Source organism: Mus caroli, chromosome 2, assembly GCF_900094665.2.
Source record: "Mus caroli chromosome 2, CAROLI_EIJ_v1.1, whole genome shotgun sequence".
Taxonomy (NCBI): Eukaryota; Metazoa; Chordata; class Mammalia; order Rodentia; family Muridae; genus Mus; species Mus caroli.
The window spans coordinates 27,344,750-27,372,728 of record NC_034571.1 but is presented as its reverse complement, the minus strand read 5'-3'; the positions used below and the strand labels follow the sequence as shown (position 1 = coordinate 27,372,728).

General features: G+C 53.3%; 1 protein-coding gene across 1 annotated transcript in view; it reads right to left on the bottom strand.

The window, feature by feature from the left end:
- Nucleotides 1-25,894, bottom strand: part of Ass1 (argininosuccinate synthase 1) — a 50,823-nt gene extending 24,929 nt beyond the window's left edge. Inside the window, exons 1-9 of the mRNA XM_021181036.2 lie at nucleotides 25,797-25,894; nucleotides 21,263-21,326; nucleotides 19,244-19,353; nucleotides 17,628-17,696; nucleotides 15,079-15,267; nucleotides 9,404-9,460; nucleotides 7,271-7,345; nucleotides 3,363-3,433; nucleotides 2,544-2,574 (exon numbers count right to left, since the gene is read on the bottom strand). Of these exons, the coding sequence (XP_021036695.1) occupies nucleotides 2,544-2,574; nucleotides 3,363-3,433; nucleotides 7,271-7,345; nucleotides 9,404-9,460; nucleotides 15,079-15,267; nucleotides 17,628-17,696; nucleotides 19,244-19,348 (597 nt within the window). The 5' untranslated portion in view covers nucleotides 19,349-19,353; nucleotides 21,263-21,326; nucleotides 25,797-25,894. The remainder of the gene's footprint in view (nucleotides 1-2,543; nucleotides 2,575-3,362; nucleotides 3,434-7,270; nucleotides 7,346-9,403; nucleotides 9,461-15,078; nucleotides 15,268-17,627; nucleotides 17,697-19,243; nucleotides 19,354-21,262; nucleotides 21,327-25,796) is intronic.
- Nucleotides 25,895-27,979: the final 2,085 nt, after the last annotated feature.

The following is a 27,979-nucleotide window of genomic DNA, read 5'->3' as shown; positions in this document are numbered from 1 at the left end:
TTTAACTCTCCCTCCTTAAAAGCTCAGTTCAAATGACAAATAGTTCACCACTGAGTCTCTGGTGCCATTTATCCACCCCAGCAGGAGGGCTCACTAGCGATGTCATCAGGGAGAGAGAGAGAGAGAGAGAGAGAGAGAGAGAGAGAGAGAGGTGGGAGTTGGTTGGGGCTGGGCAGCAAAAGAAAGCATGAAGCAGGGCCCGTGAAGGAGGGATTGCAGCAAATGGCCCATGAACTAACCCATGATGTAGAGGCATGATGAATGTGGGGATGGCTTATTCACCCATCAGATATGGCGGCCGGCGGCTGAATGAACTCTTTCACTGTGGGCCGTATGAAGTTAAAGCAAGTAAATTTCTATCTTTCTTCGTATTAGCTGCCTCATTGCCCTTCAATCGGCCCCGGCGGAGGCAGAAAATGGCTCAGCCATCTGCCTCAAACCCTCCCTTCCGCAGACCTCGGGTCCTTTTTTGGGGGAGGGGGAAAGGGCCCCTCAAAGCTCTCAGTGCTCCTCCCCAATGGTGGGGGAGGGCTGGGGGTGCTGCATGGAGCAGGGGCATCTGGGTGTCGTAGGATGGGGAAAAGCCTCCAGGGCCAAGCCAACATAGAGGACAATGCTGTCAGTCCCCTGGCCAACAGAGAGGGAGCGGCTTGGACTCTGGGTATCTCTCAGCAGCAGAGCTAGCTGTTGTATCTACGCGGCTACCTACCCTAGCCTGTTCCTACTGCTTGATGAGAGAAGACTGGTTGGAGGGTGTAAGGCAGTGAGAAGCAGAGTTTGGGGTTCTGATATAGAGTGCTTATCTCTGGGACCGGAGCCCTGGCGGTGACAGTACGCTTGGTGCAGGCATGCTAGCCTCGGGACCCAGATCTGCCCATAGTGATGTGGGAATCACACCAAATCTCGTCTCAGGCCCTAAGCTGCTCAAGTGGCTTCAGCTCTGCGCCCCCAGTTCTGAGGTGCCCAAGCTGGGGGTGCTGCTTGTCTAGTGAGGATAAAGCCACAGGCTTCCCTGAGAAGGTGGAGGGAGCTGTACTTGGCCAACAGGAGCCTGGCCTGAAAGTACCTAGAAGTGTTGCTCAGTAGTTCAGTTCTGGGCCCCCCTCAGTGTGACTGACTGGCTAATGAGGAGCGGTTGGCCTGAGTGTCATGGGGTCAGCAGAGCATGAACTGGAAAAACCTGTGGCCAGCAGGCAGCAGCCCCATGGGCCCATCAGTCCCCAGGGGAGCGGTGGGGGCAAGGACACCAGCTCTCCCTAGTGACAAGTGTGGGCTCCGGGATGCTATTGCCTCTGCATTGATAGCCAGTCCAGCCTGGTTCTACTGCTGGTTGAGCGAAGCTCTGAGCAGACCCAGGACACTTAATCTTAACTGTGGCCTGAAGAGAAAGCAAGCCGCTCATCCCCCTGCCTCTGACCTTGTCCCATCTCATGCTAAGTACTTTCTTCCTTTGTGCAAATCAGACAGGATGGATGCTGTGGAAGGTATGGGGGTTCGGGGGGGGGGCGCACTGAGAGCCCCAGCTTCAGTTCGTACTCAGCAGCTGCACCAGGAATGAGTTACTGCACTGCCTCAGTTTCTCCATCTATAAAATGAGACTTGGCCAGTCAGAATCCAAGAAAAATCAAGGCAGGGAAAAGCCAGAGCCAGGTCTGAGGTCAGACGGCCGTCAGTGAGTGACTGGTGGGTAAGCCTGGTACTGCCAGGGTAGGGAATGAGGGGATGGGGTCAGGAGGGCAGACCTGGGCAGGAGGGTACCCTGGGTCCTCAGTATGAGGCTCCTGACCTAAACTGTCCTGTCAATTCTCCTCCAGACGGTTCTCTGATCCCCTAGGCCCAGATGCCCAAATTCTCCCATGTCTTCCAAGCACACTAACCCACCCCAATGCAGCTGCCCAGGGTGTGAGGCTGGGCCAGGAAAAGTGCAGTCATTTCCTTGGGGACAAAGAGAATTTCCTCCTTGCATGAGTCTTCATCCTGCCCACCCCCACCTCCCACAGTGGGCACGAGGAAACAGCGAAGTGAAGCCCCCAGGGAGAGAAACCTTAAAGTTTGACATGGGTCTGTGGGCCCATCCCGGCCAACCCAGGAGGCTGCAGACTAGCTACATGGGGTCATTGCGTCCTAGCCTCACCCTAATCCAGGCAGAACGTCCCCCCCCACACACACCCGGCTGCCCTGTCGCCCCATAGCTGGTGGGCATAGGCTGGGCCCTCCCACAAGTGCCTTGTCTGCTTAATCACTTCTTTATTGTCTTTCAATCACAGTTTCTCTCTGCCTCCCTGAAATGGTTCCTTCCACCATTCATCTCTACAGCAATTAGAAAAATAACACCAGGGAAGGGGGGTGGGGGCGAGGCGGGGACTGTGCACAGCAAGGAGGGGAGCAGTCAGGGGAGAGTAGCCCGTGGGGAGAGTTTGAGAGAGCAGAACGCAGAGTTACTCGAGCCCCTTGTGAAATTTCAAATTAGGCCTCGCATCCATCAGATAACATGAGCGGAGAGGGCTACCATAGGCAGCCGACTCCTAGGCAAAGTGGCTTACCTTGGGGTTTTCCAGGATCCCAGCCTCATAGCTGCAGGAGAGAGATGAGTTGAGTCTACAGAATAATATCATGGACACCCCCACCATCCTGTGGATGGCCCACAAGTCCAGAGCACCCACTGCCAACCCTACCGAGAACACTGAGTCACCCCAGTTAGCTGTAGGAACTGCAGGTCGCAAGGAAGAGCTGGTTCTTCCCCCAACCTCCCTCACACTCACTGACAAGGCTCAGTCTTGTGGGTACAGCCCCAGGCCTCCACTCATCCCAGGCACGTCCTTTTTTATCCTTGAGGGTTTTTAATCCTCTGAGAAGTTGTTCCCAATACCCCAGGAAACAGGCTTGCCAGGTCATCGTGCTGGGCTTGTCTGCACACACGAGCGGAAATGGTAACTCAAACTCAGGAACAGAAGAGCTGCGCTTTCTCTTTCCCGTTTATCTTATTTTAATTCTCGAGACATGGTTTCTCTGTGCAGCCTCAGCTCTCTTGGAACTCACTTTGTAGACCAGGCTGGCCTCGAACTCAGAAATCCTCCTGCCTCTGCCTCCCGAGAGCTGGGATTAAAGGCGTGCGCCACCACGCCCGGCTTCCCGTTTATTTTTATTTTATGGGTAGGAGGAGTGTTTGCTTGTATGTATGTCTGGGTACCACGCATTTGCAGTTCCCTTGGAGGCCAGAAGAGGGCACTGGATTCCCTGCCATTACAGATGGAGCCACCAGAGTGGGTGCTGGGAGCCAAACCCAGGCCCTCTGCAAAAGCAGCCAGTGCTCTTTTTAAGCACTGGGTTGTCTCCTTAGTACCAGGAGGGGTTGGGCTTACCTGATGTGCATGAGGTTTTCATCCATACTCCAGGGGCTCTTGGGGGTGACAGGGATGGGGATTCCGTGTTGCTACAGGTGAAGGCAAAACGGACAGGGTGAGGCGCCTGGAAGGGCACATGAAGGTCACTCATGCTCCATTGCCTGGGATCCCTCAAGGTGCTAGCTAGCTCCCAACTCTGGTCTCCTCGCCCCTCCTCAGGTTATCAAGGGAAAGAGGGAGGGAGGGAGGGAGGGAAGAAGGGCCTTAACCCCTAGAGGTGCCCTCACTAATCACAAGAGAGCAGAATGCAGGCTGACCTCAGAGTTTCTTCCAGAGGATTTCAGGAGCCTATACTCCCAGGATGCTAGGAGCAGATGCTTAGGGGCAGGTCCTGGCTAAGCAAGTCTTAGCACCTGTTACTGATATCTACTATTTCATAAGAGCTGGGGGCTTTAACAGCCTAAATATCTACTGTGTAGCCGTGAGTGGACCACAGAGGCCTGTAGTGCTCTGTGTGGACCAGAGGAGAGGAGGACTATTTGTAGAAGGTTTCACGGCAGGGTTATCTCCTGGGGCCACCCTCTAAGACCTGCGATCAACTCCGCAGACCCTCAAGGGAGACCCAGATGCACCCCCCCACCATTAGTTGTGGCTTGAGGCTATTCGACTTTCAAATGGTCCTCACCATTGCTAAGGAAGATCTGCCCAGACTCCAGGCCAGGTAAATGGCTGGTCACCCTCGCTCAGTTTTCAGGGGAAGGAGGAGGTGGCTAGCCCTGTCACCCCTGAGCACAGACACCTCACTGTAACTCCCCATGAACTCTGACCTTTAGCTCAGGAAGTAGGCCCAGCTCAGTGGCCAGACAGTGTCTCTCAGGCCCCTCAGGCCTGTGGTTACAGTGGGAACCTTGGCTTCACTGATACCATTCTCGGACTGTCTCTCTGGGGTAGGTTTGCCCATCCTGCTCATGGGTTGGCACTTAAGATTCTAGAGCTCTCCTCTGGGCGAGGGGTGGGGAGAGTCCTTCATTATAGTCCCAAGCTTAAAGCAATGCTGAAAGAAGAGAGGGCCAGCCCCTCGGGTTGTTCCTTCAGCTAAACATAAAAAAGAAAAGGCAGGCCGGGCATGGTGGCGTACGCCTTTGATCCCAGCACTTGGGAGGCAGAGGCAGGCAGATTTCTGAATTCGAGGCCAGAGTGAGTTTCAGGACAGCCAGGGCAACATAGAGAAACCCTGTCATGAACCCCCCCCCAAAAAAAAAAAAAAAAAGAAAAAAGAAAAAGAAAAAGCAATGTTGGCAGTTCATGTGGGAATCCCAGTACTTGAGGCTGAGGCAGGAGGATCCCTTTGATGTCAGCTTGGTCTGTAGTGAGTTCCTTGCTTGGAACAGAGTGAGACCATGTCCCAAAACAAAACACCACCATCCACTACAGCAAAACCACAATCGCCATTAAAGTTTTTGTCCTTTTGGGGCTGGTGAGATGGCTCAGTGGGTAAGAGCACCCGACTGCTCTTCCGAAGGTCCAGAGTTCAAATCCCAGCAACCACATGGTGGCTCACAACCATCCGTAACAAGATCTGGCGCCCTCTTCTGGAGTGTCTGAAGACAGCTACAGTGTACTTACGTATAATAAATAAATAAATCTTTAAAAAAAAAAAAAGTTTTTGTCCTTTGATTGAAACAGTACAGGCAACTGGAATATACTTCATTTCCTAGGCGCTCAGTCCTGAGGGAAGTGTGTCTTCCAAACCTATCCAGAGCTCTGTGCTTTCCCTGAGTGGGACCAATAGACCAGGACTGGGACTTTGCGAGACAGTGCTCGTGATAGCTGAGGCCTTGCTGCTGGGCAGCTGAGAAGAACAGCTGGTCAGGACCCTGGAGCTTTTGGTTTTGGGGGTGGTGTGTGATCCTCATCCCGGAGATGCCAACAAATGCAGAGAACAGGACCTCAAGCCCCACTTGACTCTGTCCTGAGCTTCCCAGCCCCAAAGATTCCCAGGACAACTAGGACTAGAAAGCAACTGCCAGCCAGTGGGGGGGCTGGGGGGCGGGTGGGGGCGGGGCAGGCAGGGAGGGTGGAGCTGGGGGGACGGGCACTATTCAGTGCCCACTGTGAACTCTGGTTTAGCATTGGTTATCTTTAGTAGTGATTTTTTTGAGGTCAAACCCAGGGACTCACCCGTGTTAAATGAGCATCTACCCTCCAGCCCTTCTTTCTCTTTGGAGACAAGACTTCACTGATTGACCCAGGAAGACCCTGAACTCAATCGAGATCCTCCTGCCTCAGCTTTCTCAGGCCTGGGACTGTACGTCCGTGGCATTAGGATGTTTCTTTTGCTAATTACTTGTAATAATGATGATGACAGGATAGTTTCGAGCCTTGGGTGGTGGTCTGGGGAGGGACAGAAGCCAAGCAGAGGCTTTGCCCGTGCCTTTGGAGTAGCCTTTGACCCTGGCTACTTAACGGTTTTGAAAGCAGAGATTTTTCAAAGCCCCATTGATTTTTTTTTTCCCTCATCTGTCTCAGATCTTGCCTGGCTGTGAATTTTGCACAAAGCCGCCCGGCTGCTTGGCTCTCCTGGTCATTTCCTGGGTGGGCGGCAGCTTTCTGGCTGGATGTGCTCAAGTTTTTCCATAGCCCCAACCTGCTCTATTTATTCCAATAAATCCCAGGAGGAGGGTGGGGATACACATTCTTCTCTGCTCTACAGATTATCCAAGGTGGAAGCTAAGAATCCAAGTGTGTGTGTGTGTGTGTGTAGGGTGGGGGTGACAAAAAGGGAGGGGAGTGGATCACAAATTCTGCTCTGCTGGGAAAAGCCAGGGCTGCTGTCTAGTGGAGCTGGGAGGTACCATGCAGCCTCAGGTCGGCCAGGCCCTAGCTTCCGACTGGACCAGTGAGGGAGCGGGGCTGAGCACAGGGCTTGTAACTCATTATCCCTAAAGATGGGGCCTGCTTCATATTCTTCTTCATCAAGGAGACAAGGGGGGGGGGAGGAAAAAGACGCCTTGCCAGCCTCCACTCCCTTAATAGCACCACTATTTGCCGATTTGTTTGGTAACATATGGGTTTGCTCTTGTAAACTTGACTCTTAATAATAAAACAACAGATGGTGGAAGAGCCTTTCCTCCCAGCACTCAGGGGCCTAATGGGATGCTGGCGGCTGGGGCAGGGCTGCGTTCCCCACATCCCCACATTCCCCGCAGCGTCCCCTACCACGCGGCACCTTGGCTGCAGTGCACTTGCACAGCTAGCCCCGGTGACTGCTATTTAAAAACCTGAGCAATTTTCTGGTGTGTGCACAGACTTGCTTTTCCCCCCGTCTGATTGATTGAGGCTGTTTGTCAAATGCTGCCATCGAGTCGCTAAAAAGAAAGGTGCCCTGGGGAGCAGCTAAGGATCTTGATGTAAAACTTCTAATATGTTTTATTGCAACTTGTATTTCAAAAAAAAAAAAAAAAAAATATCTGTTAAAAAAAAAAAAAAAAAAAAGTGGTTTGATTAGTTGTTCAAAAAAAAAAAAAAAAAAAAAAGGCAGGCGCCACAAAAGGCTTTGTCTGACACTGACCTGCGAGCTTCTACTAGCTCCAGGGAAAGCACTGGGGGACAGCTAGTAGCCAGGTAATTGAGGTGCAGAGAACAGCTTCTCTGCTCAGGGTCCCTCTTCCTGGCAGCCTCTTGGGAACCCACAACTATGCAGGGCAGAAGTGGCACGAAGAATTCTTATTTCCCTTAGAACAAGAGCAGGCACCCCAGCAAAATGAGGTCCCTCAGAGATGCTCGCCTAAGAAATGGACCATGGATCTCTGAAAGGCTGAAATGGGAGAGAGCTGCTTCGGGAAGGGGTTCTATCTTGTATCATGTGGGGATCAGTTTGCCCTTATGCCACAGGCCTCAAAAGTTCCCCAGAGGCAGAGATGTACCTTTGCATAATCCATCAGATCATTTCGGCCCTTGAACCGGTTGTAAAACTCAGGCATCCTCCAGGGGGCGATGACCTGAAGACAGGACAAAGGGGTCAGGACCACGGAGAGCCTACACACACACACACACACACACACACACACACACACCCCTTTGGGGTAAGAGCAAGGAGTCTCCTGCTGTGTCCCTCAGAAGAGTCAATCCATCGGGGAATGATTAAGGAGACTAAGGAAACACTATTGGGTTGTAGAAAGGCCTGTGTTCTATGGACAAATGGCTGTGCATCCTTCCCGGCCTCAGTTTCTCCAGCTGAGACCAGAGTGTCTGAAGGAAATGAGCTTCATGGATCAGTGACCCCTGGTGAACTGAACTGGGGTGGGAGAGAGATAAGATGAGCCTCCTTTGTTGCAGTCCCCCTGTAAAGCTGTGGTGGTTAGGGGAGGGGGGCAACTGCGGAAGAATCCCAGTCACACTTATTCCTCTTGGGCCTTGTAGGTCTGCAGGGTTAGGGACAGGTCTTGGAGAAGCAGAACTCAACAGATGATCCAGTGCAATGTCACTGGTGTGGTGGACATGGTGGGGTGGGGTGGTACTCGGGTACTTCTCATCCCTGAGTCCTGACACAGCAGCCTTTAATCAAGCCCAGCCCCGAGAGCATTCCACCTTCCGTTGGGCTCCCAGAGACCAACTAGCTGGGGCCCTTGCCCCTAGGCCACCACAGCCCCTGGGCGTGGCCTCTGTAAATGGAGACCCCGAAAATAGTTATTGCAGCCTCTACAAGTGACCGTGGGAGCTAGAAGCAGAGGTAGAAAGAGAGGCTCTGCCAAAGGCCCTGCATCGCAGCTACTGTGCTGGGTGCCTTCGGAGGCCTGGCCTGCAGAGGTCAAATGCATCAGAACTCATTACTGCTCACTTCCAGGCCAGTTCCGTCCACACGCTGGGGACAGCTGGGGACAGGGAAAGATGTGCTACGGAGAGGAAGAAGCCCAGGGGGCTGGAAAAGGATTAGGCCTCCTGGGGTTACCAAGGAGCTCCAATTGAGGCTGCGCAACCAGATGCAGCCACTCCGGTAAGACTGGGTCTGGAGAATCAGTACCCAAAGAAGACAAAACCCTCTTTAGCAGTTTGGGAAAAGCCAATTCCATGTTGGATAACTTCTTGGATACATGGGGCTCAATAAAATATTAAATGAAATTCTCTCTTTCTCTCTCCTTGTTTTTTGTTTTGTTTTGTTTTGTTTTGTTTTGTTTTGTTTTGTTTTGTTTTTTTGTTTCCCAAGACAGGGTTTCTCTGTATAGCCCTGGCTATCCTGGGACTCACTCTGTAGACCAGGCTTACCTCGAACTCAGAAATCTGCCTGCCTCTGCCTCCTGAGTGATGGGATTAAAGGCATGCGCCACCACTGCCTGGTTCACCTTGTTTTTTGAGATAGGATCTTGGCTGGCCTGGAACTTACTACATAGACCAGGCTGGCCTTTAACTCATAGCGATCTACCTTCCTCTGCCTCCTGACTGCTAGAAGTAAATGTGTGTATCATCATGCCCAGTTTTTATTTTATTTTTTAAAATTGAGGCAACTAGAAAAACCACCATGTTCCCTGGGGGTGGCGTCTGCGGCCTGCAAGGTATTGACACTCAGCAAACACTGAAGGAATGAATGAGGGAATAAATGAATGGATGGAGAGAAAAGCAGACAGAGGCCCTAGGCCAGTCAAGCTGGAGGGTGACCAGAGACGATAGGCTGGTCCATACTCACTTGTATACCGCAGGGGACATGCCAAAGGCAGGGACAGTCAATTACTGAGACATGGAGGGGGTCATCCACAAACATCCAGAAAGGGGTCAGAATGCAACAGCAAGAGACTGAGTCTCAGAGCTGTTCTGGCCTGCACCCAGGGAATACCAAAGATACCAATGGCTCCCGGACGCCCATACTACCCCTCCAGGAAGAGAGGATGTCTAGGAAGACTGTGACCTTCAGAGAGACTGCCACCACCAGTCTACTGGTGTTCTCTAGGAGCCATGGGCACCATGGGGTGACACAGAGAAGAGTCAACAGCATCAGGACCCCGCCCTTGTCACTGGACGTCCACGTCCTTGCAAGGTCCACTGGGAGAGGAGTAACATCTTACCTTAATCTGGGGTGCCAGTGAGTAGCAGGTGAGCTCAAAGCGGACCTGGTCATTCCCCTGGAATGGAGGACAAGGGTTTATTAGAGTCACAGGATGGATGGATCACAAAAGAATAGAGGACAAACGGCAGCGGCTTTCCTCTCTCTCTGACATTTGTTATTTATCTTCTTTTAAGGACAGAGACCAAAGAAGCAGATACTGCTCCCTGGGAGGGGCAAGGGCCGGCACCCAGGGCATCCCAGACCGGAGCTCCCCTGAGGGGCACTCAGCACACCTCGGTGCTCAGGAAGCATGCATGTGGTGGAAGGAAGGCCGGCACACGAGATGGCACCGAGGCTGACGGCAGAGCACAGGCACGTAAAGAGACATGTCTATGAGGGTGTGCACTGTCGGGGGCATGGTGTGTGCATGTATGCACAGTCCAGGGGGTGCATGTAGGAGTGTGCTCCTCTGGGGTTGGTGACCTGAATTCAGGAGACTCCAAGTAGGAAAACATGGGCCCCTCAGCTGCCCCAGCCACGTGCTTTGATCTTCTACACCCACAGAGTGGCAATTCCTGTTGTTCCCTGGGCCCCCGTTTCCCCAATTCTATAGTGGCTGTCTGGGGGCAGGGCAGAACTAAGTCACCTAGAAGGGCCTTCTGCTTTCAGCCTCTCTCTACACAAACAGGAGACTGAGGCTCAGAAGGCCACAGTGTTACAAGGCAAACAGATGAGTGTCCCCCTGGGGCAGGGCCAGACCCCCAACCATGGGCCTCAGCACCCTTAGACACGTCTCATAGTCTGTATATGGCCATCCTGAGCACTCCCATGGGACAAGAGGAGAAGGGGCAGGGTGGGCACAGGCTGCCATGGATGCCGTCTCCTCCGTGTTGCCCGCTCTGCCACTCACAGAGAGGGAGGCTCAGGCACTGTGAAATAATAGAGGCCCCTTTCGCCTACTGTGAAAACTGCACGGACGCAGCCAGGCAGCGGTGGGAATAACATGTTATTTTCCAGAGTCTTGTCAGGTGGTGCGGAAAGCCTGGTGCCAGCCCCTCCCCAACGGAGCCAGGAGCTGTGGAGAGCCTCTGTCTGTGAGCGTCTCGGACACAGGGCACCACAGCCACCCCCTCTAGTCAGTCCGCACACTGGCCACCTCCTATTACTATCACAAGGGCAGTCATAGGGGCCAGGGAACTAGAAATGAGGAGCCCAGGGTCACACAGGCATCACATCTATCCTGAGTAGGCAGTGAGCTCATCTCGATGGGTGGGGCTGCCCACGGGGCAGGGCTGTGCTGTCCCCACGAAGGTGGGACACTGAGGTAGAGGTGTGGAGAGCAGCGTTTTCTCCGGGATCCACACACCAGAACATTCTAGCACAAAGCTGACTCTTAGATTTTTGCTGTGCATGGCCAAGTGCTACCTGGCCTGGCCACTCTTTCCCCACGGCTTCAAGTTTCGCCAACACAAAAGACAGCCTGTGCCTCCTGAGCCAAGCCCGACTGGGCTAGTGTCTGCTGACCCAGACACGGCAGGGGGATGGACACCCATCTGTTTAGAGAGAGCCTGGAAAAGCTGGACAAACAGGCTTTCTTGATTCAAAGTCTGTCCCAGGCAAGAGCCTAGGGCCTCCGAGTTCCCTTTATCGACCCTGCAAGGGACTCCTGAGCCGGGGCAGCTCCTAGTAACATGCCTAGGTAGGGGATGGGGAGACGGACAGTGTCACGTCACACACATGTGCACATTGCGTGTACCATGGTGAGCACCCATGGGAATGGGAGGGTAGGGAAGGGGGGGGCACCTTCCATCTGCCCTGAGATAGCCCTGCAGATGGTGCCATTTACAAAAATACCCCTGCACCCCCAGTGTCTTCGGCTCACATTTCCAGTCTTTTCTTTCAAATCTAGAGGGTGGGGAACTCGTGCTCTGTGCATCTCACAGTGGAGCGACCAAGGATAAGAAAGATGCCATTGTAAATGATGCTCCCTGGCTTGGGCTGCTGGGAGGAGAGAGTGCCACCTTGTCCCTGGGCTGTCGCACAGGCTGTGCCTGCAGCCTGGGCTACACTGCCTTACAGGGTCATTGGCTAACTCTTGCCCTTCTTCCAGGATGTTTGACACATCCTGCCAGCGCCCCTGCTGGCTCAGTGTCTCTCAGTCCCACAGCGCCACCATCTGGCTGCACCATGGCCTGGCATACAAGAGTCATGGAGGACATGTAAAATCTGTGTTGGGGCTGGAGAGATGGCTCAGCTATTAAGAGCACTTGCTGCTCTTGCAGAGGACACGAGTTCTTCTGCACCTACATGGTGGCTCACAACTACCCGTAACCCAGTTCCAAGGGATCCAATGCCTTCTTCTGACCTCTGTGGGTTAATTCACACATGTAGCACACACATCACACATCACCTAGGCACACACACAAACACACAAGATAGATAGATAGATAGATAGATAGATAGATAGATAGATAGATAGATATTGTAAAGACTCCAAATAGGGAGAAGCTAAGGCAGAATGGAAAGTCTGGGGCACACAGTGAGATCACTGAAAACAAGGAGCCTGGCCAAGCCTTTAAATTCCAGCCTTCAGAAGACAGGCAGGGGCATCTGAGCTTTAGGCCAGGCTGGTCTACATAGCAAGTTCTGGGCTATAAGAACTACCCCAGGCCTTGGCTCCCAGACCATCCAGGTCAAGATAACTACAGGCGTATCACCAACCTTCCGCAAAGGCCAGAGACTCATTCTTGAGGTTACCCAAGGCCCTCTCTGCTCTGAGGTCCCAGTAGCCTGCGTACACCTTGGCTATGGAGTCCCCCCTCCTCAGCGGGACTTTGCCAATCTCCTGCCTTCAGCATCTCCTCGCTCCCCCCAGCCTGGCTCTGCCTCTCCGTCACCATCTCCACCATTCATTCTCTTGGGACAATTGCTTCTGACATCTGCAGTCACCAGTGTGTGCTCCAGGCAGTCAGACACTGCATCTAAATGCTGATCCCCAGCCGGGGCCCAGGACTTCTCCAGGTCTCCTCTCATTCGCCAGTACTTAGTTAGACACTGTCTCCTGGGACCGTGCGCTCGGGAAAGAGGTGGGGTGTGTGTCACTGGGAGCCATGTACATGTGGAGACAGGCATAGGAGTATCCCTATGGACACCCAGACCAGGGACAGCAGAGCCAAAGTGGCGCTGGCTCCTGGCGGTCTCACTGATCTTCTTGCTGCTCAGGGGCCTGAGATATTTCAAGTTGGACTGTCTACCCTATAAAAAGTGGGGTCCTGCAAGACTCAATCAAAACAGCTGTGGGACCCGTGTGGAAAGATCTAGAGCCCTGTGGGTGAAGCCCTGTAAAACCGCTGCAGTGAACTCAAGCCGGGGGTGGTGTGTGTGTGTGTGTGTGTGTGTGTGTGTGTGTGTGTGTGTGAGTGTGTGTGTTTTGCAGTCATCATCATCATCATCATCAACAACAACAACATCATCTGGTGCCCATGCTTCCTCAAACATAAGCCTCTGGTGCCCTCTGGTGGCCACATATACATATAGCACAGAGAGTGGCCACTCTACAGCAGCTAGCTGGCTTGTCTGTGGCTGACTGGGCTCTGCCTCACTCAAGACAGAATCAAAAGGCAGTACAGTCCTTTGTTGTACTCAGCTGATTGCCATGGGATGGACCTTCAGAGTCCTGACTCCGGCTTTGGCCAGCATGCCTCCCAAGGTGGGGAGTCCACCGCTGCCAGTTCGGCTCATTTGGAAAGATGCAGTGCCTCAGAGGTTTATTCTACAGACGCTTGTTCTTAATGACCTGTGTCCTCACCCATCTCCCAAATGGTCCAGGAGCTGGGTGTCAGTTTCACTTTCGATGGGGACACTGTGGCATGATAGCAGAGCTGAGTGCACAGCTCTGAGCCCCAGGTCTGACCTTCTTTCACCTTTGCCACCATGGCTGTCTTAGGGAAGGTGGTACACACCGGCTGCCCATACAGCCTGCAGCATCCGCCTCTCCTCATTTGGTCTCCTAGCATACAACTAAGCAGGCTGGGTACCAGAGGAAACTAGGACCATCCAGGGTGGGAAGATGGCTGACCAGTCTCCCCCATTTTACAGCTACTACTCAGGATCGCTGCTTGCCAATATGCTTTGGGGGAGAACTGCCCAAGCTGGGCTCAGACTCAGTTGTCTCTCCCATAGCTACTCTGTGTCCTCATGGGCCATTTGTTGCCACAGCCTCTTGCCTGAGAGACACTGATCCCTGGTTCTGCACTAAGTCTACCCGTGTTCATCCCCAGAGTACAGACATCATGAAGACAGGGTAGTCTTCCTCCTGTCCCCTGCTCCAAAGCTTCTGGCCCCCGCCCTTCTGTAGTCTTATCAGGTGCCATTCTATTGGGCTTCCCAAGGGCAGGTAATAGACTTAAGGGACTCAATTATGTCTGTGACCAGGAGGCACCCTACCCTTGACACTCCTGCCACAAGCCAGCTGAACAGAATCTAAGACAATGAAGGTGCCCAAGCTTCCACAAACACCCAGTGCCATCCTGGTCATTGGCTATTTCTGGGACCACCCTCAGGTGAGCTCTTCTACGTCAGCCTTAGCTGCATGTCTCCTGTACCTGCATCATCACCAGCCCCATAGAGCAAGGTGGTAAGCCTTGTGGGTTACAGGCGGCAGGATGGTTAGGCATGTCCTGTCCCAGGCTATTATCATGGTATACACTAAATTTGATGGCCCACTCTTCGGAGTCATCAATGCAGTTAGGAGCCCTGCCTATCCCCATGGGGTCCTCTTCAGCCTGTGTGGCACATGTGCTAAGGTGCCACGGCCAGGTGTGGTGATATAACCCTTTAGTCCTAGAACTGGGGAGTCAGAGTCAGACAAATCTCTATGAGTTTCGGGCTAGCCTAGTCTATATATAGAGTTCCAGGACAGCTGTGACTACAGAGAGAGACCCTGTCTTAAAAAAAAAAAAGAGGGGGCTGGTGAAATGGCTCAGCAGATAAGAGCACCCGACTGCTCTTCCAAAGGTCCTGAGTTCAAATCCCAGCAACCACATGATGGTTCACAACCATCTGTAATGAGGTCTGACGCCCTCTTCTGGTGTGTCTGAAGACAGTTACAGTGTACTTACATATAATAAATAAATAAATCTCTTAAAAAAAAGAGTCAAGTCTAATCTCCAGATCTCTGAATGTGACTTTGTTTGGTCTTCACAGAGGGAGTGGATTTCAGAGAGGCCATTAAGGTGTCTGTTATCTGGGAAGGCAGCTTTCAAGGAAAGGAGATAGGAACAGACATCACAAAGACACCGGAGCACCACTTAGGCCTCTACAAGCAAAGGAACAAGTCCCTGGGGCTGCTGGGAGGGCAGTTTCATACACAGCCCTCTGGGCCTTTGGAAGGAGCAGGCTATACTGTGTCCTTAGAATCCTGGCCCTCCGACTCTTTTTAGCTCTTTGTATTTTATCCCATGGTGACATATGCTGTGACTTTATCTGGGGCTGATGCATGTGTAACCTGGTCTACCAAGCAGGTGACAAAGCTTCCATTGGGAGCCCAGCATAGACGACTCAGCATGCAGATGGATGGGACCACCATTGTTCAGGCAGCCCAGCCTTCATCCTGGCCAACTCTGGGATCCTCAGCAGCCTGCTCTCCCTCCTCTCTTATAGTCACCAGATCCGCCCAGCCACCCCAAGCCTTACCTTTCCCGTGGCGCCGTGAGACACATACTTGGCCCCTTCACGCTGGGCAATCTCCACCTGTCTGCGAGCTATGCAAGGCCTGGCGAGAGAGGTGCCCAAGAGATAGCGGTCCTCGTAGAGTGCACTGGACTGGACAGCAGGCCAGATGAACTCTTCCACAAACTCCTTGCTCACATCTTCAATGAACACCTAAAGGGAGAGCAGCTATGAGAGGGAGCCTAGCAAGGAGTGGGGTCCAAAGGGAATACAAGTAGCCCTTAGCCATACCAATAGCCATAAAAGCTCAGAACAGGCTATACCTGCCTTTCCTTCTGCGCTGTAGTATACATCACTAATTCATTCTAGCCAACCGTACTGTTACTCTCCCTTCTGCACTCATGGCAGACATTACTAATAATGGCAGACATTACTAATCAACCCCAATAACCCATCTAGCATCCTTCCCAATAGGACGGAACTCTGATGTCCCCTAAGATCTCAAACAGAAGCTATCAACTAGAGGTGAAATTCCCTTGAAGGGACTTGGCAGTAACTGCAGATATCATTGTCACAATGGCGAGATTCAGTGAGGAGAGAGCTTGGAGCAGCAAGAACGTAAAGCCAGGGACTCTGCTGAGCATTCTAAATATCCAGACCAAGCTGCTGTGTTTGAATTCTGAGACCCCAGTCAGTCCTGAGGAAGGAAGACCCTTCTAGAGAGACCAGTGAGAGCCAATTGTATTGGGGGCTGGAGAGGTGGCTTAGCTGCTAAGAGCGCCAGCTGGTTGTGTAGAGGACCCGGCTCTGATTCCCAGCACCCACGTGGTGGCTCACAACCATCTATAACTGCAGTTCTAGGGGATCCAACACCACCTTCTGACGTCTTCAGGCACCAGGTACGCACACAGTATACAGACATACATGCAACCATACACATAATAGAGTTTGAAGTATATAACACACTGCATCACGCACTGGGGTGCTATTTGCTATTTTAGTTAAGGATGCTTTCATATAGGCAACAGGAAAGTTACGGTGGAGGGGGCAGGCTGGAGAGATGGCTCAGTGGTTAGGAGCACTGTCTGCTCTTTCAGAGGTCCTGAGTTCAATTCCCAGTAACCACATGGTGGCTCACAACCATCTGTAAAGGGATCTGATGCCCTTTTCTGAGTGTGTTTGAAGACAGATTACTCGTATACATAAAAATAAAGAAATAAATATATATTTTAAAAGTAATAATGGGTAAAACCAAATGTTCCAAGCAAGCAGACTCAATATAGATATACAGAGTGCTGGTGAGACCAAAGGAACGAAGGAGCGAGGCACCACACAGAGTCCCTGTGCAGACAGTGGCTCAAGCTCTCCCCTGTCCGTGCCCTCAAGAGTGTTTTCCTCAGCCTAGATAGGGATGAGGCAGCCCTCCCCTGAGCCCCTCATGCACAGAGGGAAATTCTCCTTCCAGGCTCTGGCCAGCATGTGACTTGGTCCTGTGATTCTTGCTCCCCAATGCCCCTTCTGACATGTTTGTGGGGCCCTGCAGTGTCAAGCAACTGCCGGTGTCCTGCAGAGGGATCAGTTCTGACCAGGTGGGTGGGCTAGCCTTTTGTACCTCTGGAGTGTCTCCTATTCTCTCCCCCAGTGAAAAGGGTTCAAGTGTGACGCTCGCTGCAGGAGGAGCAGTCCACAGATGGCACACAGAGTCGCGTGAGTGGGACCATCTGTGACTCACCTTCCCTATTGCTTATGCCCATCATGGAGTCCTGTCTACGGGAGGTCAGAGACACAACCAACAATGCCCTAGCTGGACTTTCCTGAGTCTGTTAAAAGGATGGAAGGACAGACAGTTGAAAGAGGGATGCACAGGTAGGTGGATGATGGGTAGATGTGGGAGAGAGTGGAAAAGAGAACAGAGAGACAAAAGAGGGGCAGACAGACCAAAGGATGAATGGGGGTTGGATGGACGGATGACAGACAGAGGCGTGGATGGAGGCGTGGATGGACCGATGGGTGGATAGATGGGTCAGTAGGTTAGTAGGTAAGTAGATGGGTGACTGGGTAGATGGGTAGGTAGGTTAGTAGGTAAGTAGATGGGTGACTGGGTAGATGGGTAGGTAGGTTAGTAGGTGAATGAATGACTGGGTAGATGGGTAGGTAGGTTAGTAGGTGAATGAATGACTGGATAGATGGGTAGGTAGGTTAGTAGGTGGATGAATGACTGGGTAGATGGGTAGGTAGGTTAGTAGGTGAATGAATGACTGGGTAGATGGGTAGGTAGGTTAGTAGGTGAATGAATGACTGGGTAGATGGGTAGGTGGGTTAGTAGGTGAATGAATGACTGGGTAGATGGGTAGGTGGGTTAGTAGGTAAGTAGATGGATGACTGGGTAGATGGGTAGGTAAGTTAGTAGGTAAGTAGACTGGTGGGCAGGTGAGCAGACAGGTAGACGAATAGATGTCGGGTGGTGCACATCTATCTGAAAGCAGCATATTTGACCCTGCCCTCCTGGAGGGGATGTAGGGCACAGGAGCTCTGATGCCCCTCCCATCACAGACCCTCCTCCAACGTCTTACCTTTTTGGCCCCAAGCTTCAGTGCCTTCTTCCTGGCTTCCTCAAAGTCTTCCTTCTGGCCAATGTTGGCCTGTGGAACAGAAACAGGCCAGTAAGCCCAGGGCAGAGAGAATCGTGAGGCCCCTGGGTGAACCCGGCCGGCCAGCCACCACCCACAAACAGTCTCCATCAGCAGAAGGGGGTGCCTCAGGCTGGTGAGGTGACAGAGGAAAGAAAGGGGCTCGTGGGACGACTTGAGGGTCTGGGCCTATGCAGCCGCTCGTACTTGGCACTGTGTGGCTGGGTGCAAGACACTGGTTTCCCTGTCAAAGCTGCATCTGGCGTCCAGGTGGTTGGGACACAGGTACATGTCTTATCCACAGGTCTCAGTCTTTCCCTGAGCCCATATGTGCCCTGACCACAGGAGGGAGCCACAGGAGGGGACCAGCTTATCCCAGCACTTGGGTGGGCAGCAGATACTAAACCTATTCTGCCTGTGGACTTGGGCCCGTTGCCGGGTCCCCACCGGTACCCACAGGCTGCTCTTCAGATCCTGGCTCTTCCCAAGGCCCAGCTCTACGTTCCTGTCTGAGATTGCTCAGCTGTCAACCTGCCAGCCGGCAACTCTGGGGACTGTAGTGCTAACACACACACACACAACACACACACACACACCTCTGACACTCACCAGGTGAATTCCATCCCCTCCCCTTCCCCCCCCAGTCTTTGTAGCAGGTAACAAAGGCAGCAGACTACACACAGAGACCCCTCCTGGCCCAAGGCCAACATCACTATCCAAAGCAACAGTCTTTTCCTCAGACCTTCTCCCCTGGGAGGATCCTCTCCCCAGGGGCGGTGGTGGGAGCTCATTATGCCCTCCCCTCCCCCTATGTACCCCAGGTGCAGGCATAGAGAGGAACGCCCCAGGTCTGACTCCAGCCAGTGGGAGGAGCCTTGGGCTTCACTACCAGCCAGTGAGCCTGAGACAGCTGGGCTTTGATCTCCCTGACTGTGAAAAGGTCAAGAATGAAGCCAAGTGGAGACCAAGCAGGGCAGGCAGGTGCCCAGATCCAGCCGTGCCTGAAGACTTCCGTCTCCTGGACTTCTGCTATGAGAGCCAAGAATTGACTTTTGGTTTTTGGCTTTGTCCTGTGGCCTTCAGCTGCGCTAGCTAGGTTGGAGTTTCTAAATCACAGGCCTGACTACCACATCACGACTACAGATTCTGAGACTGTGAAGGACTGTAAATGCCACGGCTCGATTAGTGATGTCTGCGCTAGACCCTGGGTGGGGAAGTAGCATTAAGCTACTCTGAGGGCCTATTTGCCATCCCAGAACTGAAGGCTGCTTGGAGGGAGGCCACGTGGAGAGCTAGGACTATGTGCCTTCATAGCCCCTTTAGACAGAGCAGTGGCAAGCTAAGGATCTGCCTGGTGGCCTTCATCCTTTATTCACCTTCCTGAGAGCCAGCCCTTTCTGGTCAAAGAATGGAGGCGGCTCATGGAGCCAGAGGCTGTTTTCCTTCTGTCTTAGGAGGGTTGTAGAGAGAGAAAAAAGCAAGGCTTGGCGGAGGACAGTGACGTGTGGGCAGTGAGGGGAGCAATGGGGGAAGGGTGGACACACAGGGCACCTCCTCACCAGGTAGGCGATGACATCATAGCCTTGTTCCTTCAGCCACACGAGGATGCAGGAGGTGTCCAGGCCACCACTGTAGGCCAGAACCACAGAGCCCTTGCTAGACATCTTGTCTGGAGGGAGCAAGAAAGATATAAGTAAGTACAATGTAGCAGGTCATCTCTGCTTGGTCTCTCCTGGCTCCAGCCCCATCCCGGCTGCCTTGGAAAGCTTTATCCCTTGAATGATAAACAACTGGGATGCTGGGGACAGAATATCCACCTGTCCCACATGCACCCCTCCCAGGGGTCCCTGACCTGACTGCTCTGCACATGTTGCACATGGGATCCAAGAATGCTGGTGGCAGGGAGCTGGGGGTGGGACCAGCAATGAGGAGGCAGACCTTGGAGTCAGACCCATCCAGCTAAAGTGAGCCTTTGAGACTGAGCGGCTGGACCAAAGCCAGCGTCTGAGGGATGTGTACAGTGGGAGGCGGGGGGGGGGGGGGAGGGGCCCTGGGGGGCCAGAGCAGGAGGCAGCTGACATGCCGCCCCCTTGAGAACTGTTCCTTGCCAAAGCAAAGTGTGCCGGGCAGGGCCACAAGTGTACATCACACTGAGCCTCCACAAGGACCACAGATATAGGTAGACAGTAGGGCTTTGGGGAGGTCAGTGGTCAAGGTCATAGAACAAGCAGCTCAAGGTCAAAGAGAAAGGCCTGGCTTTGTTCCTTGGCTCCTTGTCCAGCAATAGACGCCGCCTCCGGCCTTGGGTGGACAGGAGGCCACAAGAGAGGACACTTGGTCCCAGGCTGCTCTCCCTTCCGGGCTCACTGGAATTCGAGGTGCCCTGTCACACTCTGTGTTCTGGGGGTAGTAACTCAGAGGGATCTGAGAGACTCCCAGTATCTCTGTCAATTCAATTCTCTAAGGGTTTAAAGGCAAGTTTGCTTGAGTCCAGATGGAGAAACCGGCCCGGAGAGGAGCGAGATGGACAGACTGCCTCTCTGTAGCCTGAAGGTCTTTCCCAGCAGCCCCCACAGTCATGCGACCATAATACAACCTGTCTCTCAACTAACAGAACCTTCCAGAAGGTACTAGGACTGTCTTGTCTATTTTTCTCCTGCAGCTGTTTCTTCTGCCCAGAAGGCTCTGCGAGAGCCCTCGGGTGGGGTGTATCCCAGCATGCCCTGCATGTAGCCCTGAGAGTAGGCGCTATTATAGAGCCAGCCATCACTCTGGACCCTACAGAGGAAGCTCAGGGTCTGCAGCTCAGCCGCCAGCCAGGTGATTATAATGTCAGTAGGCAGCAGGGTCAGATATGGACCCAGGTCTCCGTGTCTCACTTTCCACTAGAACAGCAGTGCTCAAACAGGGGTCGCATATCAGATATTTACATTACGATTCATAACAGCAGCAAAATTACAGTTATAAAGTATCAACGAAAATAACTTTATGGTCGGGGGTCACCACACCAAGAGGAACTGTATTAAAGGGTCCCAGCATTGGGAAGGCTGAGAGTCACTGCACTAGGGCAGTCAGCTAGGCTCTTTATTAGATGTCGCTGGGAAGGACAATGGCCCTCCGCAGACTCAGGGAGTGCAGCAGGGCTCATCTGGTTGCCATCACTACCAGGAAGCTCCAGTGGCTTTCCCAGGCCACCAGGCACTAAGCTGCAGGGCTTAGCTAGTCACAGCTGCAGGTGGACTTGGGAGCTGGAGCAAGGACTATGCAGTCCCCCAAATATCCTCCCAGGGCCCACTCTCTAGTCAGCCCCGGAGGTCTCTGGCAAGCCTTGCTGCAAACACCTCAGGAACAATACTGCTAGTGCATGGACTGATACTCCTGACTGCCTGCAGTCTCCAACAGGCAGCGACTGCCTGCCCACCTTTAGCCAGCTGCTCTGGACCTGGGTTGCCGGGTGACTCAGCAGGCCCTGACCCTGAAGCCAGATGATGGTGCCCATGGCAACAGCAGCTAGGCAACTGGCCATGGATAAAGGAGGGAAGGAGGGAGAAGGGAGGCAGGACAAAGATGGAAAATACCTTAGATTATAGGTACAGGTCCCTGGAGTCCGTGTAGTCTGCCTTCCTGGCCAGATGAACCACTCTGAAAGTAAATGTGATAATGAGACCCCTGTGGCCACTTGATGCTGAGTGACCTGTCAAGGGACATGGAGACCTTGTGGTGGTGTGGAGGATGGACTCTACAGTCCTGTGTCTGCTAAGCATACACTTTACCACTGAGCTGCACCCCAGCCCCTAGGTGAGTGTATGCAAACCATCCGGTTTGTCAAGTTCTGTACGCATCACCGGAAGCCATCCTCACACTCCAGAAGAGGCTGAAGAGGCAATTCAGTGGGTAAATACCTGCTGAGAGCTGAGTTCAGATCCCTGGCAACCATTTTAAAAGCTGGGTGTGGGCTGGTGAGATGACTCAGTGGGTAAGAGCACCCGACTGCTCTTCCGAAGGTCCAGAGTTCAAATCCCAGCAACCACATAGTGGCTCACAACCATCCGTAACGAGATCTGGCGCCCTCTTCTGGAGTGTCTGAAGACAGCTACAGTGTGCTTATGTGTAATAAATAAATAAATTAAAAAAAAAAAAAAGCTGGGTGTGCTGGTGCGTAATCCCAGAGGAGGCAGAGACAGGCAGCCCTGGAACTCACCAGTCAGTCATTCTAGCCAAATCTGTAAACTCTGGGTTCAGTGGAAGACGGCATCTCAAAAATCAAGGTGGAGAGGAGGCTGGGGAGACAGCTCCATAGTTAAGAGCCCTGGCTGTTCTTTCAGAGGACCTGGGTTCGATTCCCAGCTCCTACTTGGAAAAATCACACCAGTCTGTAACTCCAGTTCCAGAGGATTTGGCGCCCTCTTCTGGCCTCTATGAGCACTGCACACATGCAGCACTCAGCCATACAGGCAGAGGGGGAGAATGTGGAGTGACTTGAGGAAGACAATGTTGACCTCTGTCCCCACCCCCAGATATAAAAGAAAAGATACTAAATCCATACATCTTATGTCGAATCCTTTTGTTAATTAGGCGTTTGCCCCAATTTAGGCAGAAGAATTGAAGTTCGGGTTAAGGGAATAGCCAGGCCCCCAAACGCAGATCAACTGGGTTGTGTGCCCTATTGATCTCTGTAGGACAAGCCTGGATACCACTCTAGAGGTGCCAGAGGGAAGAGGAAGGCAACGGGTGGTAAGGGAGTTCTCAGACATCTCAGGGCATCCGAGGAATGGATGCCCCTTGCAGATTCACCCAGCTCTTAATGGTCATTTCTTCCTCCCAGTCTGTTCCAAGGATACTGGAAGCTTCGAGGGTGGAAGGGAGGTAGGTCAGACACCTGCCCTGACTGCTCGGGCCTCAGCCGGGTCTATGCATTATGAAGGGCTGTGTCCTGCAGGGGCTGCGTGCCTAGAAGCACACATGCAGGCCTGCAACGTGTGTGCCTGCACCGGTGTGTATGTTTGTACCCCTAAGATTGGGTGTCTGAGAAAGTGACTCTGTGTACTTGTGGTGTGCACCTGAGTGTGTGCATATGTGTGCACATGTTTACACGCATGCTGGGCTTGAAGCCACAAGCCTGTGAGCTGGATATAATAATATATATCATCTTGGCTCTCAATCTGAATAGGTGTCAGTAGCAGTCTGTCCCTGAGGATAACATGCATGTGACTCTTGCTCTGGTCACGTTAGCCACACGAGCCTCTTTGGGCCTGGGGAGTACTTTGGCTGGACTGTTAGGTGTTTGGGCACTGGTCTGTTGGCTTTGGCTGATGCCACAGAGAGTGTCACCTACCTTGCTAACTAACATGAGCCCAGGCTGACTACAGTCACTCCCTGGTTCTTAGGATTTTTTTGCCCTTTGCTTCCTGTCTTGGTGACGAGTCACCAGACTACAGACAGCTACCCCGGCTCTATCTGCTGTCATGATTACTCAGTTCTAATTGGTCTGTTATTACTGTTCTTTTAAAATCCTGACCAGACCTGGCCCAGAAGACCCCTGAGATGACTCTTCTGCAGTTTCATGTCTGATAAAACTAGACTGCAATACCAATACTGATCAGCAGGAGGCGCACCATCCTCCTACTGGATCTAGCCTGTTTATATTTGATTGACGGGTTTCTGACTTTCATGCCCGAAGGAGGCAAGTAGGGAGACTAAGCGGGTTTTACCAATCTCTGGTGAGAGACTCAAACCTTTATCTAGTGTAGCTGTTCTGGAAGGCCTGAAGACACGTGTATCTGTCCCTTTGACTACTGAAACAACGGAATTCCCAGGAACTTCCCAAGCTGGGGGAAAGGAAAACCTGGAGCTCTGGGGAGGCTGAGGGAAGGAATGTTTCTCCCAAGAGACCAGACACGGTAGTGCACACCTTTAATCTCTGCACTTGGATGGCAGAGGCAGGGAGATCTCTGTGGGTCTGGGGCCAGCCTGGTTCCAGACCAGCCAGGACCACATAGTGAGACCTTGTCTCAAAAATAAATAAGCAAACAAACCAAGAGCCGAAGTCACACAGTTCTGACCACTTAGCTAAGGTAATGATGGCCGGGCCACACCTTGAACGGGATTGCATTCTTGAGCAATTCCTGATGGCGCTTTGCCAAGTTAAAACCTAAACCTCGTGTCAGGATGCCAAAGGTGGGCTTGGGGTGGTGTCCTCTGTTCCTCTTCCTGGTGTAGCTATGCGGACTACATGTCCTTCATCTGCCTTTTACTGTTACCTGTCTCTTTAACTGGGCTATGGGGGGGGGGGGCTAGCAGAGCACAGCTTTTCAGGGACAGCCAGGGCCCGTGCTCTGATGCTAACAGCTCCAGTAACACTCGAAGAACATACCAGTCCACTCATTAATGCTACCAACTGAGGCTCTGGGTGCCCAGCCATTTTCCAGGTCTAGGGAGGAACCAGTCTCAAAAGAGCAGGGAGCCAGGTCCTGGGCAGTGAACTCTGCCCAAAACCTTAAGAGAAAACTGATGCCTCAGACCCAGAGTTCAGCAACGTATCTCTTTCTGCAGGGCTGTCCGCAAGGAAGGCACTCACTCCAGAAGCCGTGTGTTCACAGCCTGGTGGAGGGATCTGGCTGACCTAGGGGCGTCCAAGGTCAGTGTGAGATGGGCCCTGAGAAAATGCAGCAGGTGGGCTGGGGCGTGACTCCACCCCAAGGCTCCTGGAGTGTCTGACTTCCTCAGCTCAGAGCAGGCAGGCAGCTGGGGTGAGGGGCACACTTGACCAAGGGTGCTAAGAGCTGTTCTGTCCTACTATGTGCGTGGAGGAGGTGGGTAGTGGACAGAAGTTGCCCTTCATTTATGGACTCCATGGGCACTGGGTAAAGTCAGAATTCCTTGGGCAGCCTGAGGCCCTTCCAATGCTCCCAGACTTGGCTGGTTTATGGTGGGAGGGGGAGAGGGGAGGGGGAGTTTGAAATGGAGGCTATTCCAGTCTCTGTCCAGCCCAGGTCTTACGTTTCTCCACTGTCTTCTTCCTTCTGAAGGCCTTGTCTGGGGCGGGGGAGGGGGTGGAGGAGTGGGGGACTAGGGGGCTGGGGAGGGACCCTGTCTTTTCAGGTCTTCATCCCAGACCCACTGAGCAAGTGGGCAGACCCTGGCCACAGCTCTCAAAACAGCTCACTGAACTTGAACTCTTGGGCAGCAAGAGTTCCGAGTCCAGGCACAAGGCTGGCAGCCCCGGAGCTGGGAGGCTGACGTCAGGGGTCACCTGCCAAGTGGAGGAGACGCAAAGCGAGGGATCAAAGGAAGGGTTTTCCTGCTCTACCCCTGGGGAAAGGGCAGGTCTGCTCCTGCCAGCTGCACTTGCAGACAGCCTGACAGACCCACTTCACAGAGGGCAATACTGAGAGTGCAGTTAGCTCTCCTGGAGAAGATTTCCCTCGATTTCTCGGTGAGCCTGCCTTCCCGGAGAAGGGCCCAAGCCGGTAACAAGCCAGAAACAGACATTTCCTGCGAAGGGGCTCCTCCCCAAAGAGCCAAGCCAGCTAGCAGGAAACCTGACTAGAAGCCCCACCCAGACTGAGCCTGGCATTGCACCCCACGGAGAAGAGAAGCCAGTAACAGCCTAGGAAGGACCCGGGACGGGTAGGCAGGGTTCGCGTGTCCACCTGAGCAGGGTACTGTCAGACTCAGGAGAAAGGCACGTGCCCCAGCCCCTAAGGGCAAAGAGGGGCTGGACCTTTTGCTTACTTTGAGAAACAAGCCTGAACATAGATCGGTGAGTCTGATCCAGAGAGAGGGAGTCGGAAGCCCCCAACCCTCTGGACTCTCCGGGGCTCTACTTGGAGCCTTCGCAGCACACAGAGGATCGTGAAAATCCAGAGGGGACCTCCATAGTCCTCCTGCTCCCGAGACCCTGGGACCCGTTCTCCTCCATGGGTTCCCTAGGCAGGAGGAACGCGTGCGTCACAGAGCCCCGGACATCAGCCTCCTTCCTTCCACCAACTGCGCGGTCACTCGGGGGCCGCCCTGCGCCCACCCCCTGCAGCTGCTCGCTCCCTCTGGGATTCCTTGGTCATGAGACCCTGGATAGAGAGTGGGGATCAAGAAGGGCCCGGAACTTCTTACCAGTGATCCCGGGCGGCAGTGGCAGACGGCGGAGCAGGGCTGAGAGAGGCGCGCATCCAGGGTTATAAGCACAGGGCCTGGGGGGCAGGAACCTGGGACACGTGGGGACGGGCAGGAGAAAGGCCCCGCCCTCGGGCCCGGCCCCCGCTCCGAGCCTCTCAGGGCTCGAGGCCACCTGCGGGTGGGCGTGGCCCTGCGCTCTCTCCTGCTGGCCCCTCCTTCTTCCCTTGTCGCCCGCACCACCTCCCGGGGGCGCACGGGCGTGGGCTCTTGCAATTTAGGTACCCTGATCCTGACCCGCTGGTGGCTCCTGGGAGGGCGGCAGAGGTTGGAACCCGCGTGACTAGCAAGGCTGATTGCAGCTGTCTTGCAAGAACCCTTGAAAGCGCTGCAAGGCGGGAGTGAAGATGCAAATTGCTTAGTCTCAGAGGCTGTGTAGCGCCACTCGATTTAAAGACTGAAGCATCTGCCCCTCAGAGGCCCTTGCTTTCCCTGATGCTAGCCCACAACCCAGAGCCAAGGGTTCACAAGAGAAAATGCAAACGAGTTGGCCAAGGATGGCTGGGATGCCATCTTAAGGTCCTGGCTGTCTCTCCTCGGCCTGGCACCTGACCAGATCGCCGTGGGCTCCCAGTAAATAGTGAATCAAAGCCTGGCTGTCTGCTGAGCCATCAGAAGATGGGGAAGGTTGAGGTTCACAGAGGTGAAGCTGCTGGCTTGTAAAGTGAACCCAGGGGTTGTGGCCCACATGAGCCAGAAAGCCGTGCCAGAGTCTTCCCAGCCTGGCCTGAGCCCTGCAGCACACAGGACAGCCCCTGTCCCCGTGAACTTCAATACCCAGGATTACAGCAAGGTCATATCCCTCAGGCATGCCTAGATTCCAAGCCTCAGCCGGCTCCATGCCCATGTCTTACCCAGCTTTCCTTACTTACTGCCTTGCCCTTAGACTCTGGGTGCCCTCTGGGGTCCAGCCAAGCCCCTTACTCAGTCTCCTGATTTTTGTTCAAGGTCAGAAACAGCAGCTGTGGGGGCTTCTAGGAGGGAGAAGGTGCCAGACACATTTACAAACTTTAACTGCAGGATTCTTTTGCGCTCCTGGCCCTGTCCTCCAAGCTAAACGTAGCCCATGCTGGTTAGAAACTCCAGAGAGCCAGGTGGGGACAGACGTCCAGGGCACAGCCTGAGGCATCTCTCTGCTAAGTGACTCTAGAACAGCTGACCTTCGGGTGTCACTGGACCAGCTCTGGACCTTCCTCACAGACAGGAGACTAGTGAGGTCAATGAAAAGAACATGCCCAGCAACTTTTGAGCCACTTTGAGGCCATTGGTCCCCATTTGCTGACTCGGCTTCTTAGGGCTGGCCCAGAAGCTTTCCATCTTACCTTTATGAAATATATCACTCTATGAAATATATGCACAGAGAGAGGGTGCATCTTTCCCAAGGCCACACAGCATACCCAGAGCATAGCAGAATTTGAGCCCCAAAGCCCAAAAGCCTCTGCTCTAACTCAGGTTTGAACTGAACTGGTTCAGGCAGGAATCACAAACAGCAGGAACCTTTACCCGCTACTACAGAAATGACTCCAGCCCAGGGGACTGACACGTAGGCAGGGGGGATAGAAGGGCCAGTACTGCCAGCAGTTGACTTATGAGCCCCGGGAGGCGGAGGTGAAGTGCAGGGGCCCAGCTGACTCCTGGACCAGCCATGTTCTCTGCATTCCTCCACCTTCGAGGCGGACACTGAGTCCCACCCATCCTCACTCTGCAAACGACTTCTGGAATTTGGGTGGAACATGACCCAAGAGGGTTCCATGACCCAAGAGGGTTCCATGACCCAAGAGGGTTCGCCCCTGGAAATGAGTCACCATGACCTTTGACTTCACCTTTCCCCCTTCCTACGACAAGGTCAGGGCTCCTTAAGAATCTAGGTTAGCGATTTAAAAAAGCAAAACAGAACAACTTTCCTATGTAGCCCTGGCTAGCCTAGAAGAGCTATGTAGACCAGGCTGGCCTTGAACTCTTGGCTTCTGAGCAGCCTCACCTCCTCCGCACTCTCCACCTCTTTGTTTTACTCAGACCACAGGACTTTTCTTGCTCCAATTTCCATTCCCATTTCCCTGCATAACCAGATTGTCCCCTGGCCCTTCCTCTATCCGGAGGCCAGAAGCTTCCAGAAAGTACAA